Below are 22,207 nucleotides of genomic sequence, written 5' to 3' on the forward strand. Positions count from 1 at the left end.
GACATTGAACTTGACCCTGAGAGTGATGTTGTTACTTGCAGGGTGTTCATAAAGATCTGCAGCTCTGCGTCTCCCACTTAGCCCCCTCATTGAAGAAAAATCAGACAGCAGAACTGGCATTAATTGATTTACCACTGCAAATGCCTTCATAAGACAGTTATTTAAAGTCTTTGTCTAGTTCATCTGCCATCAGTTCTTTTTCAAAGACAATTTCTTTTGATTTATTTCTTCCTTTGAAAGGCCCGTACTCTTGTTTCTTTGTATGCATTGTGATTTTCTTACTGAACAAAAAACACTTGAATCTAATACTTTGGTTATTCTGAAAATTAGATTTCCCCTCTTACCTGGGGGTTGCTCTTTTGTGTTAATGTTTTTTGTATCTCTATGATGAAGATCAGCCTGCTATATAAACTGAAGATTGTCTAGGTCTTTCCTGAGCCTTTCCCTGGGCATACATGATCACTTACTTATTTCCCCTACACATGCAGTTGCTTTTGAATGTCCTGATGTTGAACGTCTGGCTCCTGAAAGGGGAAAAAGCAAACAATGAAAGGGGGAACAAAGGCCACTAAATATTTAAGCCCCTTTAAGTTACTTCAACCAGGATAGAAGGGGCTTGCAAGAATGGGGCAAGGTGTGACAAAAATGGAACGCCATCTCTTTGATTATCTGTGATCAGAAGCAGCAATCAGTGATAAGAACACAGAGCCTCATATTTGGAGGGCAGGGTCCTTTTTGCCCACTTTGGCTCCCACAAGCTACTTGTAAGCTGCTCTGATGCAGAGATCCCTGCTACACTGCTATGGGTGAGGATGGGTAGCTCCCACTGTGCTAAACAAGAGTTGAAATTGACCAAAACAAGTCAATTTACCTGTCTCCATCTTCACGGAAACTGTAAACCATCAACAGAAGGCAGAATTCCAAAATAGTGACATCAGGCAGATTCTACCCGTGCAATTGTTATCAAGGTGGGGAGACAGATTCCTGATACTTCTTAAATTGCTGTCATCCCAGAAATACACATTGCAATCTAAAATCAAGGAGTGAGCCTTGTGGGAAAAGTCAGCTGGAAGCAGATAGGGCATTTTTTAATGTAGTCAATTAAAAATAATGGAACATTCAGTGAATATTTATATAGAGAGTCTCTGCTAGATACTTTGAGGGATGCCAAAACTTTAATACATAGATTTTTCCCAAAGAAGTTGTATCCTTCTTGAGAAATACAGCATATACAAAGAGGAGTCAAAGCATAGTAGTAAATGAGAAGAAGTATCAAATAGATAGAATCACTCACAATCATTACAGTGAACTTCCAGAAGGAGGAGAGTGTGTATTGTGAATTTAAATCATCAGAGAAGATTTCATCAAGTAGGAGTATTCCTGAGCTACTCCTAAGAAGTCAAGTGACTGAGTCATGTCCGACTCTTTGCAACCCTATAAACTGTAGCCCACTGGGCTCCTTTGTCCATGGGCTTCTCTAGGCAAGAAAACTGGAGTGGGTTGCCATTTCCTACTCCAAGGGATCGTGCCCACCCAGGGATGGAACCTGGGTCTCCACATTGCAGGCAGATTCTTACCCTTGAGCCACTAGAGAAGCCCATAATCCTAGGAAGGTGAAGACATACCTTGGAGATGTTGCAAGTTCAGTTCCAGACCACCGCAATAGAGCAAGTAAAATGAATTTTTCACATATGTTTACAACAACAACAGCAACAACATATACCATAGTCTACTGTGATTAGAATTATATCTTAAAAGTGTACATACATTAACTTTAAAATAACATGTTACCAAATCTAAGCCTGCAGTAAGTCATAGTAGTAACATTCAATAGCATTGATCACAGATGACCACAACAAATATAATAATAGTAATAAAGTTTGAAATATGTGACATTTACCAAACTGTGCCAGGAGAAACAAACCGAGCAAACATTGTTGGGAAAATGAAACCAATGAATTTGCTCAATGCAGGGTTGCCACACACCTTCAGTTTGTTAAAATCTCAAAAAGTTAAGAGAAATAAAATAAGGTGCATGTGTATTCTGATCTAAAAAAATAGCAATAAGAGTTAAAACTTGCCTAGTACTCACTATGTGCCAGAGGCTAACTCATCCAGTCCTCAGAACAATCACATGAGTTATGTAGGGGAAGCATTAGGGAAGCATTAAGGGATTTCTCAAGCTCAAGGCAGTCATGGAGCTGGAACTTGAATCCAGGCGGCAAGTTCTAGGGCCCTGATCTCTCTGCTTAGTCCTTACTGAGCAAAATGATGTGAGCAAAGAGTAGAAGTCAGTGTGTAATACACTTGCCAGAGGGAGCAGAGGGGCTGCACTGACCACCGTGACAGTAATTTACACATTTTCACTTCAGTTCAGTTCAGTCGCTCAGTCGTGTCCGACTCTTTGCGACCCCATGAATCGCAGCACGCCAGGCCTCCCTGTTGTTGGGGATTTTCTCCCTGGGACGTGGAAGTGACGAACCTGAAAGAAGGACATTTGGACAGTCTCTTGCACGGACTGACAAGTTTATTTCTGCAGTCAAGCCTTTTTATAGAAGTAGGAACAAAGAGCTTAGAGTATACAGCCAGCAGAGCGCGTACGGGGTTAACACCTAATCAGTAAAAATATTTCAAGGACAGCACACTCTAAGTGACCCATGTGCTTATCCCATAACCCGTTTTCTCAAGCAACATCCTTAATATTTGTTATTAAATCTTGGCATCAGGCATAACCAAAGGCAGGAGATGTTTTTCTGCCCAAGCATACCAAGCTGGGGTATTTCTGGCCCTTCGCCATTTTCCCAAGGACTTCCTCCAACCGGCTATTTTGTACTGGGCTTCCCAACATATTTTCCTTTTGTTTTTAATTTAAGCATGGTAGCTGCTAGTTGGACTCCATTGTGGGAGGCATGGAGTCTCGAGTAGAGACATCTATATCCTATAAGCAATGACAGAAAAAGCAGGGTGATTAATACATATATAAAAATGTTGCTTCCAGAAAACCAAGCTCTAGGGTCTAGAGACAATAGGATTTTGGTTAAAGTATCATAAAATTGAGTGCTGTACAATTCCTTAGGTACCTTAACTTGAAAATTAGCAACTTGTTGTTTCAACAAACTGATGTCTAAACTTGAGTTACTTGTGAGATCCTGCAAATGCGCCTTAACCTTATTCCAAGGATATTCAGTGCTATTATAGGGCATGTTAGTCAGACAAAAAGAAGTAAAATTCCAGTGACAGAGTATACGTGTTCGGAAAGTCAGTTGCTGCGTTTGGTCTCTTAAGTAGATAACCACAGTTTGTAACTCATTAATTCGTGTTTGTAATTGCTGATCTATTTGAGCTTGTTGAGTCCAAAGATCATGAGAGTCTTTGTGCCAAGCAGTGATAAAATCATGATTTTGTATAGAATTATGTAAAGCCATACCAGACAAAGTTCCTACAGTTGCAATGGAGATAAGGCTTAAGATGCCTGCAACAATCCACCCAATGATACGCTTAGATCACCTAAGTCCAGTTTTCAACAATACAGAAAGAAATACAGAATCAGTCCAAGGCTCAGTTAAGTTTACGGGAAGCCGTAACTCAGATCTTTGTTTAACTAGCGCAATGCTAGCATTGTGATATGAAATGGTGTGGTTAAGGCAGGTATACAATGCACATGCAGTACAATTGACAATCTTGGCTGATAAGTCAATATCAAAATGCCCTACAATAAACAAGTACGGAAGGTGAACACATGATTGAATATAACCAGTACTATTGTATAGGAAGGTGTAATTAGAAGGATGAAACATACCCACAGTCCCATAAACACTAGCGAAGTGCTTTAAGGCTGCTGGAATTTTCCAAATGTGCCATTGCTTTGGCCCCACAATGGGGACGACAATCCTGGGTCATGGGGGTGATAAGCCCCCATTATACCAATTCAGCAATATGTCCTTATCAGTCCATAAACTTGTCTTAGATTTATGAAAGCCTCCAATGCTTGATCTATTAAACCAGGAGCAGTTATGATGTTCTTCTTGCTCTTCAGAACAGTTTACAAACAACCCGTGAGGTCCCCAGCTAACAAATTTAAATGTATGAAAAGTATGATTTTGCTGAATTATAGAAACTTTCCCAAATTGGCCTCGACAATCAGACCAATGTAACGGTTGTATCTCCTGTTTTCTTCTCCAAGATACAGTATGACATGAAGGTTCCTCTGGTTGAAAAAGCGAGTTCGAATAGTTGGCTATCCAGCCTGGATAATATCGCTTGGTGCCATTAAGTAAGAAAGATGCCGTAGCAAACACTCCCAGATGCAAAGCAGTCCCATTGTTGGCAGAGTATGTCCACCACTGTGGGAAGACAGTCATGCAAAGGGGATGAGATCCGAAACAGATAGGCAAGGTTTTGAATCCCACGGAAATGTTGATTGGCTTTCCCTCATCTTCTTCATGAATTGGTCGCTTTATGGACCAGGGACTTGGAAAATGCATGCTGTCATTAGTAAATATCATAGGGGCTTTATCTACCCAATCCACTATGGAGAGAAGTGGTGGGTTGGGTATGTATGCTCAATAAACATATTCTGCACTTACCCCAGAGGAACAGGAAAGAACAGCTAACATTGCCAGAAACAGCTTATCTGGAGTCATAGGAGTTCCAGTACTCTTCAGTGTCTGCTTAGCCTGACGAGTCATGTTTTTCACTTGAGCCCATGTCGGGTAAGGATTCAGACGATGGCGTTTCCTCATTGGCTCCTCCAAGGTCATTGACGAGACCCTTCGTGTCACCTTCGTCACTTGCCGAGGGAGTCTGGTCTTGGGGTCCTTCTCAGGAATGGACATGGAGAATGGGAACCCAGATTTCCTCTCCATCTGTAACGACAAGACCATAACCCTTGCCTAGAAGTCGTAAGATTCCTGGCAGCCATTGATTAAATTGCTTATACCATATTGGTGTATTGATTTCTAATTTGCTGGTTTTGTCTTCTGCAAAATGTCTATCTGCACGAGTGTCAGAATTATTTTTTGTTAAGTTTAAAAAAGTCAGGGAATAAAGAGTTAAAGATAATAGTAATTGAGGGTTCATGGGATAAGAAGTGTATCTTTTCTTCTATTATCCCCCTTACTGTTTTAATAAATGAGTTTTTAGGGTGCGGTGGGCTCTTTCAATAATGGTTTGACTCTGAGAATTATAGGGTATTCCTGTAATGTGTTATGTTCCATTCTGATAAAAATAAACGAAACAAATGCGAGGTGAATGTAGGTCCATTGTCTGTTTTCAAGACAGAAGGAATCCCCATAATGGGGAAGGTGAGTATGAGTGCGGAAATGGTGTATTTACTGGATTCTGAAGAGACAGGTATTGCCCAGATAAAGCCTGAAAATGTATCAACTGAGACAAAAAGCAAAGAAAAATTTCCTAAGGAGCAGTGAGTGAAATCAGATTGCCAAAGGGAGTTAGGCTGTTGCCCCCTAGGGATTAACTTCTGAAATCGTAGTTCGTAAGTGCAGAGGTGCACAGACATCACAGGTTTTAATAATATGCTGCCCTTCAGTGAGAGGAATATGGTATTTAGAGTGCAATCTGTTAGCATTGGTATGAAGATTAGCATGTTCATCATTGGCAGACGTAAAAATGGGAGCTATGAGCCTGTCAACAGCATCATTTCCTGCAACCAGAGGGCCAGGTAAACCTGAATGAGTATGTATATGTGCAATAAAGAAAGGTTCCATACGTGAGCGAATTAAAGCTTGAGCCTGTGAAAAGAGAGTATATAATTCTTCATCTAGCTTGTATAAAAAGGCAGTAACAAAATCAGGAAAAAGGGAAGCAAGGTATTTGGAATCAGTATATATGTTGAAGGATAATGGTTGAAGCGACAAAAGAGCATATAAAGCATACAATTTAATTCTTTGTATTGAAGAATAGGTAGTGGGTAATTTCTCTTTGATATCAGGGTCAACAATCCCTGTTATGCCTTTCTTGTTGCCATCACTGAAATGGGGGGGGGGTGCATTGGAAATAGGTTGGATGTAATGATATTAGTTACAATGAATTTAGTACATTGTAGAAAGTCCCATAATTTTCCTTTCAGCAAATTAAATGAGATAACATTTTGAAAATCACTTAATGCCATTTGCATGGTCAAGTTATACTGTAAGGTAATTTGCAATTCCTTTTTTGTCAAGGGAACATGTATTGCATATGGATCAAATCCAAAGTTTGTATATGGCTTCTTCCTGACACAATTAAGTGCCCTATTTTCTCAATATACCCATTCTATTGGGCTATAATTGCAGTGGGCGAATGTTCAGTGGGGAATATATATAAAGAAACTGGTTGATCATAATCTAGCCGTGTTGAAAAAGATTGTTGAATGTGTTTCTCCATAAAGGCCAGTTCTTCTTTGGCCTCTTTTGTTAGCTGCCTAGGGCTATTAGGGTCAGGGGAGCCCTCTAAAATTTTAAATAGATTTTGTAAGTCATAGGTGGGGATGCCAACAGATGGCTGTAGCCAATTAATATTTCCTAGCAATTTTTGAAAATCATTCAGCGTGCGTAGAGATTGCACAGAAATTTGAGTTTTTTGAGGTTTGATTTTAGATTCTTCCATAACATGTCCTAAATAATTAAAGGGTGCTTTACATTGAATTTTATCTGGTGCAACAAGCAGGCCATGATTTTGAAGAGTAGTAGTAACTTCATTGTAACTGTTGCAAACAGAGTTCAGATTTCATAGAAAGAAGTATATCATCCATGTAATGAATTATAAACGCAGTAGGATATTTATCTCTAATAGCTTGTAATAAAACAGATATGAGATATTGGCAAATGGTAGGAGAGTTCATCATCCCCTGAGGTAGCACCTTCCATTGAAATCTTTTAACAGGAGCCATGTGATTTATAGAAGGAACTGAAAAGGCAAAACGTTTTCTATCTTTAGGGTGCAGAGGTATAGTAAAAAAGCAGTCTTGTAAGTCGATAATAACTATAGACCATCCTTTTGGTACCATAGAAGGGGAGGGCAATCTGGGTTGTAAGGGCCCCATAGGTAACATGGTATTATTAACATTTCTTAAATCTATTAACATTCGCCATTTTCCTGATTTCTTTTTTATTATAAAAATAGGGGAGTTCCATGGGGAAAATGAAGGTTCTATATGAGCTTTTTGTAGTTGTTCATTTACTAATTGTGTAAGAGTTGCCAATTTTTCTTTAGTTAGGGGCCATTGAGGTGTCCATACTGGGGTATTAGATTCCCAATCGAGAGGCAGCGGTGTTAACTCAATGGCCCCCATTAAAAAGGTTCATTTAAAGAAATTGTGGCTTTCGTTTGTTCAGGAAAATCCCGTCCCCATAAATTGATAGGGATATTAGTAATATATGGTTTAAGATAAGCTACAATTTGATCAGGGCCATACACTTGTAAATAGGATGCACTGACAAAAGTTTGTGTGGCATCAGTTTTACCCACTCCTAATAGTCTAGAAGGAGCCATAACTTTACCCCAATCAAGGGGCCATTCTGCAGCTCCAATGATTGAAATGTTAGCTCCGGTATTAACATGCCTGTGGCATTCTTTCCCCGTATGTGTAAAGTAAGCATGGGTTTCCGATGTTCCTTTAATAAGGTGGGTAGTGCAGCAGTAAGGTTGGTATTGCCAAAGCCTCCTTGCCGAACTTTATCAGATGCCTTCATTGGTTTGACATATGGCAAAAGTAATAATTGTGCAAAATGTTCCCCTTTTTGTAAGTATACAATTCCCGTTTTCACAACATTTACCATAACATGTATTTCCCCTTCATAATCTTCATCCACAACACCGGTCAATACCATTAAACCTCTCATTGTGCAGCTACTACGTCCCAAAATCAATCCCATTGTCCCGGGTGGAATCGGGCCATAATATCCAGTGGGCATTTTGTGGGGGTTGTATAATTCTATTAGTTCCCTATCATAAGGACTAGGTGCGAGCACTCTTAGATGTAGCTGCTTGTAGCGTCATAACGCTAGGTCCTCCTTTTGTAATGGGGCTAGAGGACGGCCCCTTTATCAGTTTCCCTGTTGTTTTTGTTGTGCACCGGGGTTCAAGGTGTTTCCATCCTTATCAAATGTAGAATGACATTCATTCAGCCAATGGAACCCCTTTTTACATCTTGGACATATTTTGGGGGGTCTCTTCTTATTAGTATTATTTTTTTCCGGCCTGTGTTGGCATGTGACATTGTTTTTTCATATGGCTGGGCTTCCCACAGTTAAAACATTTGGCATTAACAGCTTTTTGTACATTAAAGGTTTCCAACGCTGCCAATTTTGCTCTATGGGACATAGATCCGATGTCCTTATATGCTTTCAAATATTCCATAAGAGAGCCAGTCTCTCGAATTGGTCTGAGCATGGATTGACATTCCTCATTAGCATTTTCAAAAGCAAGTTGTTTTAAAATAATATTTTGTAAAGTCACATCCTTAATAGATTTCTCAATGGCATCCTTTAATTTTCCTAAAAATGGAGAATATTCGTCCTCATGTCCTTGAATAATCTTAACAAATGAACCATCGGAGTTAGTGCTATCAACCTTTGCTTATGCCCTGTAGGCAGTTTCTTTAATGAAATGTAACATCTGAGGGGTAATATTAGCTAATTGCACAATCATATGGGCCATGGCTCTTGTTCCAGTTAGTATATCATAGGTTAAATTGGCAGGGTTACCATGAGATTGCTGGTCAATCAGCATTTGTTGGGCCTCATCATTAACCCATATTTGCCATTGAAGTAATTGTTGAGGATTTAAAACCATCTTTGCTACTTGAAAAAAATCACATGGCATCCAATGGTCAGCCCATCCTCTGAGAAATTCTATACAGTAAGGAGAAGTAGGTCCATACAGAATACATGCTTTCTTAAAGCTAGACAACACGCCAAAATCTAGATTAGCCCAAGTATTTTGGCCTTGGGCAGGTTGATTAAATTGCATTGGGAAAGCAAAAGTGCAAGCAGGCATCTCCCGAGGAGGAGTGAAATGATTAGTACGAGCAAAGCTAGCAATTGCTGTTACAGGCGGAGCAGAAGGAAAAACCTCAGATTTGGGCTGTCTGTTCTAAGTGGCTTCAGTTTTGACACATCCTGTATATATGTCTCTAAGTTGTTTTTCTAAGGATTGTGTCTGGTTGAGCATAACATTCTTATATTTCAAAGCACCTTGCATATCTTGTTCCTTATGCTCATATTCATGTAAAGATTGAATAGTTTTTTACTTCCAAATTAACGTTATGCCCTTCAATTTGTTCTATGATAGCCTGTATGAGTGACCATGTAACCCTTGCCAATATGCTTGCAAAACATTATTTTTAACCCTTTTCTATGTGTCTAGATTGAGTGTCCCCTCTTCTGGGAACCATGAATTGTTCCAGTAAAATATGATAGCCGTCGTTCAACTGATCTCTTGAAACATTAACACTATTTTGTTTCAAAAAATGATGCATTATAGAAATGAAAGGAATCTTACTGCTATGTTGTTCCATCCTACTTACCTCTTTCTGCAGGGCTCGTCGCTTTGTTCAGCCTTCCTCTCAAGTCCCTGTTCAGGCACCACTTGTTGGGGATTTTTCTCCCCGGGACTTGGAAGCGACAAACCTGAAAGAAGGACACTCGGACAGTCTCTTGCAAGGACTGACAAGTTTATTTCTGCAGTCAAGCCTTTTTATAGAAGTAGGAACAAAGAGCTTAGAGTATACAGCCAGCAGAGCACGTACGGGGTTAACACCTAATCAGTAAAAATATTTCAAGGACAGCGCACTCTAAGTGACTCATGTGCTTATCCCATAACCCGTTTTCTTAAGCAACATCCTTAATATTTATTATTAAATCTTGGCGCTGGGCATAACCAAAGGCAGGAGATATTTTTCTGCCTGAGCACACCAAGCCAGGATATTTCTGGCCCTTAGCCATTTTCCCAAGGACTTCCTCCAACCAGCTATTTTGTACTGGGCTTCCCAACACCTATCCATCACCAACTCCCGGAGTTCACTCAGACTCACGTCCATCGAGTCAGTGATGCCATCCAGCCATCTCATCCTCTGTTGTCCCCTTCTCCTCCTGCCCCCAATCCCTCCCAGCATCAGAGTCTTTTCCAATAAGTCAACTCTTTGCATGAGGTGGCCAAAGTATTGGAGTTTCAGCTTTAGCATCAGTCCTTCCAAAGAACACCCAGGATTGATCTCCTTTAGAATGGACTGGTTGGATCTCCTTGCAGTCCAAGGGACTCTCAAGAGTCTTCTCCAACACCACAGTTCAAAAGCATCAATTCTTCAGCGCTCAGCTTTCTTCACAGTTACACATTTTACTGTAGGCCGAAGTGGGTCCACATGCAGAAACTCTCTATTCAATTGAGTTCCAGATTTAGCATATCCATAATATTTTAAGAAATGTCTTCCTCAATTTACTATAGTGTAGAAAGACAACCCTATAAACATTTTTTTCATTTTTATCCACATTTTCTAATTGCTAAAGAACATAGTAACTTTTCTTTTCTCATTTAGTTTTTATCTGATTGGAGCAAGAATTCTATATTGTGAAATTTCTGAAAATAATGTGCACTGGAATGATGATTCCCCAATATGTGAAAGTAAGTACATCCTCTCTTTAGAATATAGAGCAGCATTTCTCAAACTTTTTGATGTGGTGAGTGTGAGTGAGTGAAAAGCACTCAGTCGTGTCTGACTCTTTGCGACCCCATGGACTATACAGTGGATGGGATTCTCTAGGCCAGAATACTGGAGTGGGGAGCCTTTTCCTTCTCCAGGGGATCTTCCCAACCCAGGGATTGAACCCAGGTCTACTACATCGCTGGCAGATTCTTTACCAGTTGAACCTCAAGGGAAGCCCCTTTGATGCAGGGACCCCTTTATTCTTTTAAACTAAAATAGACATCCAAGAGCTTTTCTTTATATGGTTATGTCTATTGATATTAATATTATACTGGAATTAAAGCTGAAAAAATTTTAAATAATTATTAATTCATTTTTAAGGAGAGTAATCTTAATACATGTAAATATATGCAACAAATTTTTATGAAAAATCAAAAAATTTTAAACCAAATAGAATTGTGGTACTGTTTTACCTTTTTCCATATTACTTAATCTTTTTCTAGAGTCCATGCACACTTTTTAATTTTTTAAAGTTAATTTATTTTTGGTTATGCTGGGTCTTTGTTACTATGCACAGGTGTTCTCTAGTTACTGTGAGCAAGAGGCTACTCTTTTTTATTTTATTTAATTTATTTATTTTTACACCAAAGTCATTTTGTATTGGAGTATAGTTGATTAATAATTTTGTGATAGTTTCGAATCCAACTGTACATACACATGTATCTCTTCTTCCCCGAAGCCCCCACCCATCCAGGTTGGCACATAACATTGAGCAGAGTTCCATGTGCTATACAATAGGTTTTTGTTGGTTATCCTTTTTAAATATAGCAGTGTGTACATGAGCTTTTCAAAGTCCTCAACTATCCCTTCCCCTCGGCAACCATGAGTTCATTTTCTAAGTCTGTGAATCTCTTTCTGTTTTCTAAGTAAGTTCATTGGTATCATTTCTTTCTAGTTTCCACATACAAGGGATGTCATATGACGTTTCTCCTTCTCTGTCTGACTTATTTCACTCAAGATCACACTCTCTAGGTCATCTGTATTTTGCTGTGAATGGCCTAATTCATTCTTTTTAATGGCTGTATGTATATATACACCACCTCTTCTTCATCCGTTCCTATGTCAATAAACATTTGGGTTTTCTCCATGTCTTGGCCGCTGTAAACAGTGCTGCAATGGACATTGGGGGGCATGTATCTTTTCGAGCCATGTTTTTCTCTAGGTATATGCCCAATAGTGGGATTGCAGGGTCATACGGTAGCTCTATTTTTAGTTTTTTAAGGAACCTCCATACCATTCTCCATAGTGGCTGTACCAATTTACATTCCTACCAACAGTGCAGGAGGATTTCCATCTCTCCACACCCTCTCCAGCATTTCTTGTTGGTGGATTTTTTTGGTGATAGCCATTCTGACCAGTGTGAGGTGATATCTCTTTGTCGTTTTGATTTGAATTTCTGTAGTAACCGGTGGTTTTGCACGTTTTCATGTGAGGCTGATCTTCGTTTCGGTGCGCAGGCCTCTCCCTGTGGTGCAGAGCACAGGCTCTGGATGCAGGGCTTCAGTGGCTGCAGCACAGGGCTCATTAGCTGTGGGTTGCAGGCCCTGGAACGCTCTGGCTTCAGTGGCTGTGGCCCACAAGCTTTAGCTTCCCACAGCATGTGGAGTCTTCCCAGACCAATGTCCTCTGCACTGACACATGGATTCCTATCCTCTGTATACCAAGGGAGTCTGCAAATTACTTTAATATCCGGCTTAAAGGAAGACATCTGGATTCAGCCTATTGCAAAATCACACAGTTTGTAACCTCTGAAAAATTTAACCGTACTCTCAAAGGGATGAAACTGAAAAACGACAGTAATAGTCAGCATTAATGTTAACGATCAATTTGTTAGTGAAGATATTTATAAATCATAAAGGATTTTCTTAGCACAGGGTTTTATTTTTAATCACAAGTACATTTTTGCATTAAATTGTCAGCCTCTTTTATGATGGTGAAAACAAGACTTAGAATGGCCTTGCAGATAGATATATGGATGTTATATTTTGGGAATAAGCTTCATTCTAAAAGTTAGTTTCTAAATTAATGGTTTGAATTTGAAATAGTACGTTTTGACATAGAGACTTTCTTCTAGTTCGATATTGGATTCACAGCTAGCTTATATTAATCATATGTTATGAATTATTTGAAGAAAGTTCAGGACTTTGCTAATGCTGTCCCACTATTTTATCTTTGCTTCATGTCCTTTTCCCCCCTTTAAAGAGATTTTGTGTTCCACACCTGGAAATATAAAAAATGGAAGATTTACCGTTTACAAGGATGAATATCAGTACAATGAGGTAGTAACTTATATGTGTGATCCTTCAAATGGACCAGATGAATATTCTCTTGTTGGAGAGAGTAGGCTTATTTGTGTTGATTATGACAGATGGAGCAGTGATCCTCCGGAGTGTAAAGGTAATAATATTTGCATTTATTTCCTCCTGAGTCTGCAAAGATCATGGAAGCACTTCATAAATAGTTTTACCTACAAGTAAACAAAACAGTCATAAAGTTACTCCTCTTGCTAAATTGACTTCTAATTTAATTTAATATTGGTCAAATCAAATTAAAAGATAATTCTAGTTGCAGAGTTTCCCACCAGTCACTCCAATGTCCTTGGCATTCCAATTTATACATCATGAGCTACTGTGTATATGCATGAGCTAGAACTTTTTGGTTTTCTTGATTGTTTGAAAGCATCAGAAAACTCAACACACCCTGGCTTAAGAAATAAGAAAATTTTATCTTGTATTACAAGATCTCTGAGAGTTCTGGCTACAGGAATATTAAAAGACTAACCCACTAAGTATCCATCACTATATGAATAGATAAAGAAGATGTGGTGTGATGTGGTGTGGTATAGTGTATGTGTGTAATGGAATATTCAGTTCAGTTCAGTCACTCAGTCGTGTCCGACTCTTTGTGACCCCATGAATTGCAGCACGCCAGGCCTCCCTGTCCATCACCAACTCCTGGATTCTACTCAAACTCATGTCCAGCGATTCGGTGATGTCATCCAGCCATCTCATCCTCTGTCGTCCCCTTCTCTGCCTGCCCCCAATCCCTCCCAGCATCAGGGTCTTTTCCAATAAGTCAACTCTTTGCATGAGGTGGCCAAAGTATTGGAGTTTCAGCTTTAGCATCAGTCCTTCCAAAGAACACCCAGGATTGATCTCCTTTAGAATGGACTGGTTGGATCTCCTTGCAGTCCAAGGGACTCTCAAGAGTCTTCTCCAACACCACAGTTCAAAAGCATCAATTCTTCAGCGCTCAGCTTTCTTCACAGTTACACATTTTACTGTAGGCCGAAGTGGGTCCACATGCAGAAACTCTCTATTCAATTGAGTTCCAGATTTAGCATATCCATAATATTTTAAGAAATGTCTTCCTCAATTTACTATAGTGTAGAAAGACAACCCTATAAACATTTTTTTCATTTTTATCCACATTTTCTAATTGCTAAAGAACATAGTAACTTTTCTTTTCTCATTTAGTTTTTATCTGATTGGAGCAAGAATTCTATATTGTGAAATTTCTGAAAATAATGTGCACTGGAATGATGATTCCCCAATATGTGAAAGTAAGTACATCCTCTCTTTAGAATATAGAGCAGCATTTCTCAAACTTTTTGATGTGGTGAGTGTGAGTGAGTGAAAAGCACTCAGTCGTGTCTGACTCTTTGCGACCCCATGGACTATACAGTGGATGGGATTCTCTAGGCCAGAATACTGGAGTGGGGAGCCTTTTCCTTCTCCAGGGGATCTTCCCAACCCAGGGATTGAACCCAGGTCTACTACATCGCTGGCAGATTCTTTACCAGTTGAACCTCAAGGGAAGCCCCTTTGATGCAGGGACCCCTTTATTCTTTTAAACTAAAATAGACATCCAAGAGCTTTTCTTTATATGGTTATGTCTATTGATATTAATATTATACTGGAATTAAAGCTGAAAAAATTTTAAATAATTATTAATTCATTTTTAAGGAGAGTAATCTTAATACATGTAAATATATGCAACAAATTTTTATGAAAAATCAAAAAATTTTAAACCAAATAGAATTGTGGTACTGTTTTACCTTTTTCCATATTACTTAATCTTTTTCTAGAGTCCATGCACACTTTTTAATTTTTTAAAGTTAATTTATTTTTGGTTATGCTGGGTCTTTGTTACTATGCACAGGTGTTCTCTAGTTACTGTGAGCAAGAGGCTACTCTTTTTTATTTTATTTAATTTATTTATTTTTACACCAAAGTCATTTTGTATTGGAGTATAGTTGATTAATAATTTTGTGATAGTTTCGAATCCAACTGTACATACACATGTATCTCTTCTTCCCCGAAGCCCCCACCCATCCAGGTTGGCACATAACATTGAGCAGAGTTCCATGTGCTATACAATAGGTTTTTGTTGGTTACCCTTTTTAAATATAGCAGTGTGTACATGAGCTTTTCAAAGTCCTCAACTATCCCTTCCCCTCGGCAACCATGAGTTCATTTTCTAAGTCTGTGAATCTCTTTCTGTTTTCTAAGTAAGTTCATTGGTATCATTTCTTTCTAGTTTCCACATACAAGGGATGTCATATGACGTTTCTCCTTCTCTGTCTGACTTATTTCACTCAAGATCACACTCTCTAGGTCATCTGTATTTTGCTGTGAATGGCCTAATTCATTCTTTTTAATGGCTGTATGTATATATACACCACCTCTTCTTCATCCGTTCCTATGTCAATAAACATTTGGGTTTTCTCCATGTCTTGGCCGCTGTAAACAGTGCTGCAATGGACATTGGGGGGCATGTATCTTTTCGAGCCATGTTTTTCTCTAGGTATATGCCCAATAGTGGGATTGCAGGGTCATACGGTAGCTCTATTTTTAGTTTTTTAAGGAACCTCCATACCATTCTCCATAGTGGCTGTACCAATTTACATTCCTACCAACAGTGCAGGAGGATTTCCATCTCTCCACACCCTCTCCAGCATTTCTTGTTGGTGGATTTTTTTGGTGATAGCCATTCTGACCAGTGTGAGGTGATATCTCTTTGTCGTTTTGATTTGAATTTCTGTAGTAACCGGTGGTTTTGCACGTTTTCATGTGAGGCTGATCTTCGTTTCGGTGCGCAGGCCTCTCCCTGTGGTGCAGAGCACAGGCTCTGGATGCAGGGCTTCAGTGGCTGCAGCACAGGGCTCATTAGCTGTGGGTTGCAGGCCCTGGAACGCTCTGGCTTCAGTGGCTGTGGCCCACAAGCTTTAGCTTCCCACAGCATGTGGAGTCTTCCCAGACCAATGTCCTCTGCACTGACACATGGATTCCTATCCTCTGTATACCAAGGGAGTCTGCAAATTACTTTAATATCCGGCTTAAAGGAAGACATCTGGATTCAGCCTATTGCAAAATCACACAGTTTGTAACCTCTGAAAAATTTAACCGTACTCTCAAAGGGATGAAACTGAAAAACGACAGTAATAGTCAGCATTAATGTTAACGATCAATTTGTTAGTGAAGATATTTATAAATCATAAAGGATTTTCTTAGCACAGGGTTTTATTTTTAATCACAAGTACATTTTTGCATTAAATTGTCAGCCTCTTTTATGATGGTGAAAACAAGACTTAGAATGGCCTTGCAGATAGATATATGGATGTTATATTTTGGGAATAAGCTTCATTCTAAAAGTTAGTTTCTAAATTAATGGTTTGAATTTGAAATAGTACGTTTTGACATAGAGACTTTCTTCTAGTTCGATATTGGATTCACAGCTAGCTTATATTAATCATATGTTATGAATTATTTGAAGAAAGTTCAGGACTTTGCTAATGCTGTCCCACTATTTTATCTTTGCTTCATGTCCTTTTCCCCCCTTTAAAGAGATTTTGTGTTCCACACCTGGAAATATAAAAAATGGAAGATTTACCGTTTACAAGGATGAATATCAGTACAATGAGGTAGTAACTTATATGTGTGATCCTTCAAATGGACCAGATGAATATTCTCTTGTTGGAGAGAGTAGGCTTATTTGTGTTGATTATGACAGATGGAGCAGTGATCCTCCGGAGTGTAAAGGTAATAATATTTGCATTTATTTCCTCCTGAGTCTGCAAAGATCATGGAAGCACTTCATAAATAGTTTTACCTACAAGTAAACAAAACAGTCATAAAGTTACTCCTCTTGCTAAATTGACTTCTAATTTAATTTAATATTGGTCAAATCAAATTAAAAGATAATTCTAGTTGCAGAGTTTCCCACCAGTCACTCCAATGTCCTTGGCATTCCAATTTATACATCATGAGCTACTGTGTATATGCATGAGCTAGAACTTTTTGGTTTTCTTGATTGTTTGAAAGCATCAGAAAACTCAACACACCCTGGCTTAAGAAATAAGAAAATTTTATCTTGTATTACAAGATCTCTGAGAGTTCTGGCTACAGGAATATTAAAAGACTAACCCACTAAGTATCCATCACTATATGAATAGATAAAGAAGATGTGGTGTGATGTGGTGTGGTATAGTGTATGTGTGTAATGGAATATTCAGTTCAGTTCAGTCACTCAGTCGTGTCCGACTCTTTGTGACCCCATGAATTGCAGCACGCCAGGCCTCCCTGTCCATCACCAACTCCTGGATTCTACTCAAACTCATGTCCAGCGATTCGGTGATGTCATCCAGCCATCTCATCCTCTGTCGTCCCCTTCTCTGCCTGCCCCCAATCCCTCCCAGCATCAGGGTCTTTTCCAATGAGTCAGCTGTTCACATGAGGTAGCCAAAGTATTGGAGTTTCAGCTTTAGCATCATTCCTTCCAATGAACACCCAGGACTGATCTCCTTTAGGATGGACAGCTTGGATCTCCTTGCAGTCCAAGGGACTCTCAAGAGTCTTCTCCAACACCACAGTTCAAAAGCATCAATTCTTTGGTGCTCAGTTTTCTTCACAGTCCAACTCTCACATCCATACATGACTACTGGAAAAACCGTAGCCTTGACTAGATGGACCTTTGTTGGCAAAGTAATGTCTCTGCTTTGAAATCTGCTATCTAGATTGGTCATAACTTTCCTTCCAAGGAGTAAGAGTCTTTTAATTTCATGGCTGCAATCACCATCTTCAGTGATTTTGGAGCCCCAAAAAGTAAAGTCTGACACTGTTTCCACTGTTTCCCCATCTATTTCCCATGAAGTGATGGGACCAGATGTCATGATCTTAGTTTTCTGAATGTTGGAAGTGAGAAATAGATTTATGGGACTAGATCTGATAGACAAAGTACCTGATGAACTATGGATGGAGGTTCCTGACATTGTACAGGAAACAGGGATCAAGACCATCCCCATGGAAAAGAAATTTAAAAAAGCAAAATGGCTGTCTGGGGAGGCCTTACAAATAGCTGAGGAAAGAAAAGAAGTGAAAAGCAAAGGAGAAAAGCATCTGAATGCAGAGTTCCAAAGAATAGCAAGAAGAGATAAGAAAGCCTTCCTCAGCAATCAATGCAAAGAAATAGAGGAAAACAACAGAATGGGAAAGACTAGAGATCACATCAAGAAAATTAGAGATACCAAGGGAACATTTCATGCAAAGATGGGCTCGATAAAGGACAGAAATGGTATGGACCTAACAGAAGCAGAAGATATTAAGAAGAGATGGCAAGAATACACAGAAGAACTGTATAAAAAAAGATCTTCACGACCAAGATAGTCACAACGGTGTGATCACTCACCTAGAGCCAGACATCCTGGAATGTGAAGTCAAGTGGGCCTTAGAAAGCATCACTACGAACAAAGCTAGTGGAGGTGATGGAATTTGAGTTGAGCTCTTTCAAATCCTGAAAGATGATGCTGTGAAAGGGCTGCACTCAATATGCCAGCAAATATGGAAAACTCAGCAGCGGCCACAGGACTGGAAAAGGTCAGTTTTCATTCCAATCCCAAAGAAAGGCAATGCCAAAGAATGTTCAAACTACCACACAATTGCACTCATCTCACACGCTAGTAAAGTAATGCTCAAAGTTCTCCAAGCCAGGCTTCAGCAATACGTCAACCATAAACTTCCAGATGTTCAAGCTGGTTTTAGAAAAGGCAGAGGAACCAGAGATCAAATTGCCAACATTCGCTGGATCATAGAAAAAGCAAGTTATATGTATAATTCCCAAATATTTGAAAAGTATGCAAGACACTACTAAGGAACCTATGAGTCAAAGAAGCAGTCAAAAGGACAGCTAGAAAGTGTTTTGAATCAAATAAAAATTATAACACAACAGATCAATATATCAAAAGATGTGGGATACAGCAAAAGTATTGCTCAGAAAGATATTTTTAGTGTGAAATACTTATGTTAGAAAATTCTCAGATCAATCATCTAAGTTCTACCATAAGAAACTAAAAAAGAAGAACAAATTAAACCCAAAGCAAGAAAACACAAGGAAATAATAAAGTTAGAAATCCATGAAATTGAGAAGAGACACAAAACAGGGATAATCAAAGAAATCAGCCTGGTTCTTAGAGAAAATAGATGAAGTAGATAAACTTATAGACAGTCTGACAGGAAAAAAGATACAAATTACCAATAACAAGAGTGAAAACGAGAATATCACAAAATATCCTACAGACATTTGAAGAATAATAAGGAAGAAAACAAACCATTGTATGCCTATAAATTTGACAACTTAAACCTTCTCCCAAAGAGTACTATAAACCCTGTGTCCTCACTGGGGAATTCTACCAAACATTTAAGGAATAGATGGTAGCAGTTCTACACAAAGCCTTAAGAAAATACAAGAAGAGGGAATCCTCAATTCGTTTCATGAGGACAGCACTGCTCTGAGGCCAAAACCAGATTGTGTACAAGATAGTGATTTGACATTTACAAGATCAAAGCAAGTTGATCACCATGATGTGTCTATTGTGTATGTCGTAACCTCATAGCTTATCTATTTGATAACCGGAACTCTGTGCCTTTTAATCCACTTCTTTTATTTTGTGCATCCTCCCAACCACCTCCTCTCTGTCTATCACTTGTTCTCTGTATCCATGAATCTATTTCTGTTTTGTTTTGTTAGTCCATTTGTTTTATTTTGTAGATCCCACATATAAATGAAATCATATGGTATTTGTCTTTCTCTGACTGACATTTTACTTTGCATAATACCCTCTAGGTCCATCAATGCTGTCCTGAATGGAAAGATTCCATTCCTTTTATGGCTGGGTAATATTCCATTGTATACATACCACATCTTTTTCATCCATTACTACCCTTAGGCGCCTTCCATATCTTGTTGTTCAGTCACTATGTAGTGTCCGACTCTTTGCAACCCCATGAACTCCAGCACACCAGGATTTCCTGTCCTTCACTATCTCCCAGAGCTTGCTCAAACTCATGTCCATTGAGTCGATGATGCCATCCAACCATTTCACCCTCTGTCGTCCCATTCTCCTCCTGCCTTCAGTCTTTCCCAGCATCAGGGTCTTTTTCAGAGAGTTGGCTCTTCGCATCAGGTGGCCAAAGTATTGGAGCTTCAGCTTCAGTGTCAGTCCTTCCAATGAGTATTCAGAGTTGATTTCCTTTAGGATGGACTGGTTGGATCTCCTTGCAGTCCAAGGGACTCTCAAGAGTCTTCTCCAGCATCACAGTTCAAAAGCATCAATTCTTTGGCACTCGGTCTTCTTTATGGTCCAACTCTCACATCCATACATGACTACTGGAAAAATCATAGCTTTGACTAGAAGGACCTTTGTTGGCAAGGTGATGTATCTGCTTTTTAATACACTGTCTAGGTTTGCCATAACTTTTCTTCTAAGGAGCAAGCGTCTTAATTTCAGAGCTGCAACCACAGTCCACAGTAATTTTGGAGCCCAAAGGAAATAAAGTCTGTCACCGTTTCTATTTTTTGCCATGAAGTGATGGGACTGGATGCCATGATCTTCTTGTTTTGAATGTTGAGTTTTAAGCCAGCTTTTTCACTCTCCTCTTTCACCTTTATCAAGAGGCTCTTTAGTTCCTCTTAGCTTTCTGCCATTAGGTGGTGTCATCTGCATATCTGAGGTTATTGATATTTCTCCTGGCAATCTTGATTCCATATTGAGCTTCATCCAGCCTAGTATTTCACATGATGTAGTATGCATATACATTAAATGATCAGGGTAACAATATACAGCCTTGACGTTCTCCGTTCCCAATTTTGAACCAGTTTATTGTTTCTTACCCAGTTCTGTTGCTTCTTGACCTCCATACAGGTTTCTCAGGAGACAGGTAAGGTGATCTGGTATTCCCATCTCCTTAAGAATTTTCCACAGTTTGTTGTGATCTACACAGTCAAAGGCTGTAGAGTAGTCGATGAAGCAGAAGTAGATGTTTTTCTGTAATTCTCTTGCTTTTTCTATGATCCAACAGATGTTGGCAATTTGATCTCTGGTTCCTCTTCCTTTTATAAATCCAGCTTGTACATCTGGAAGTTCTTGGTTCACGTACTGTTGAAGTCTAACTAGGAGGATTTTGAGCATTACCTTGCTAGCTATTGTAAAAAAAAAAAAAAAATGCTGTAATGAAAAAAGTGCTGCACAAATCTTTTTGAATTAGTGTTTTGTTTTCTTTGGATTAATACCCAGAAGTAAAATTGCTGGATCATACAGTGGTTCTATTTTCCCCTAGGCTATGGCTCGCCGTATTCATTTCTATACACTATCTTTCGAAGTAGAAATTAACTGTTCTTTAAATGTTTATTGCAATTCACCTGTGAACCCACATAATCCTTATTTCGTTTGTGGAGTTATTTGATTACTGATTCCATTTCATTACTAGTAGTCAGCATACTCACATTTTCTATTTCTTCTGGACTCAATATTGGAAGAGTGAATGTTTCTGAGAATTTATCCATTTATTCTAGGCTTTCCAACTTTGGATGTATAATTGTTCATAGTATTCTCTATGATCCTTTGTATTTTTGTGGTATTGGTTGTAACCTCTATTTTTTATTTCATTTACTTGTATCCTTTCTTTTGTTTCTTGATGAGTGTGGCTATATGTTTGTCAATTTATCTTTTCAATGAACCATCTCTTATCTTCATTGTTTTTTACTCAATTTCATTTATTTCCACTCTGTTCTTTATTATTTTCTTCCTTGTACACATTTTGTGGGGAGGGTTGTTCTTTTGTTGCTATGGGTATAAGTTTAGATTGTTTACTTGAGACTTCTTGTTCTTGAGGTAAACCTGTGTGGCTTTAATCTTCTCTCTTAGACTGCTTTTCCTGTGTTGCACAGATTTGAAACACACCATTTTCATTTTCATTAATCTTAAAAATATTTTTATATTCTTTTGATCTCTTCAGTGAATGACTGACTGTTTAGTAACATGTTTTTTGGTTTCCATGTGGCATTTTTTTCCAGTTTTCTTCTGCGGTTGATTTGTGATTGGAAAAGATATTTGATCATAGATTCAAATGTAAGACCTAAACTCTAAGACTTTATGGGAAGAGATAGAAAATATTTATGAGTAACCAAAGATTGCTTTGAAAACCTTAGAAGCATTATCCTTTAAAGAAA

At 38.8% G+C, this 22,207-nt stretch overlaps 1 protein-coding gene and 1 long non-coding RNA gene across 2 annotated transcripts in view; one reads left to right on the forward strand and one right to left on the reverse strand.

Annotated features, from left to right (window-relative positions):
* LOC102400242 (membrane cofactor protein-like) overlaps positions 1–22,207 on the forward strand; it is a 43,762-nt gene that overhangs the window by 11,908 nt on the left and 9,647 nt on the right. The window contains exons 4-5 of the mRNA XM_045165641.1: positions 10,535–10,620; positions 12,905–13,099. Of these exons, the coding sequence (XP_045021576.1) occupies positions 10,535–10,620; positions 12,905–13,099 (281 nt within the window). The remainder of the gene's footprint in view (positions 1–10,534; positions 10,621–12,904; positions 13,100–22,207) is intronic.
* LOC112585034 lies at positions 1,157–10,094 on the reverse strand. Its single transcript, XR_003109327.3, has 2 exons — positions 9,527–10,094; positions 1,157–4,865 (listed from the first exon to the last, which is right to left on the reverse strand). It is a non-coding gene; the product is annotated as an uncharacterized LOC112585034 (long non-coding RNA).

Source organism: Bubalus bubalis, chromosome 5 (genome assembly GCF_019923935.1).
Source record: "Bubalus bubalis isolate 160015118507 breed Murrah chromosome 5, NDDB_SH_1, whole genome shotgun sequence".
Taxonomy (NCBI): domain Eukaryota; kingdom Metazoa; phylum Chordata; class Mammalia; order Artiodactyla; family Bovidae; genus Bubalus; species Bubalus bubalis.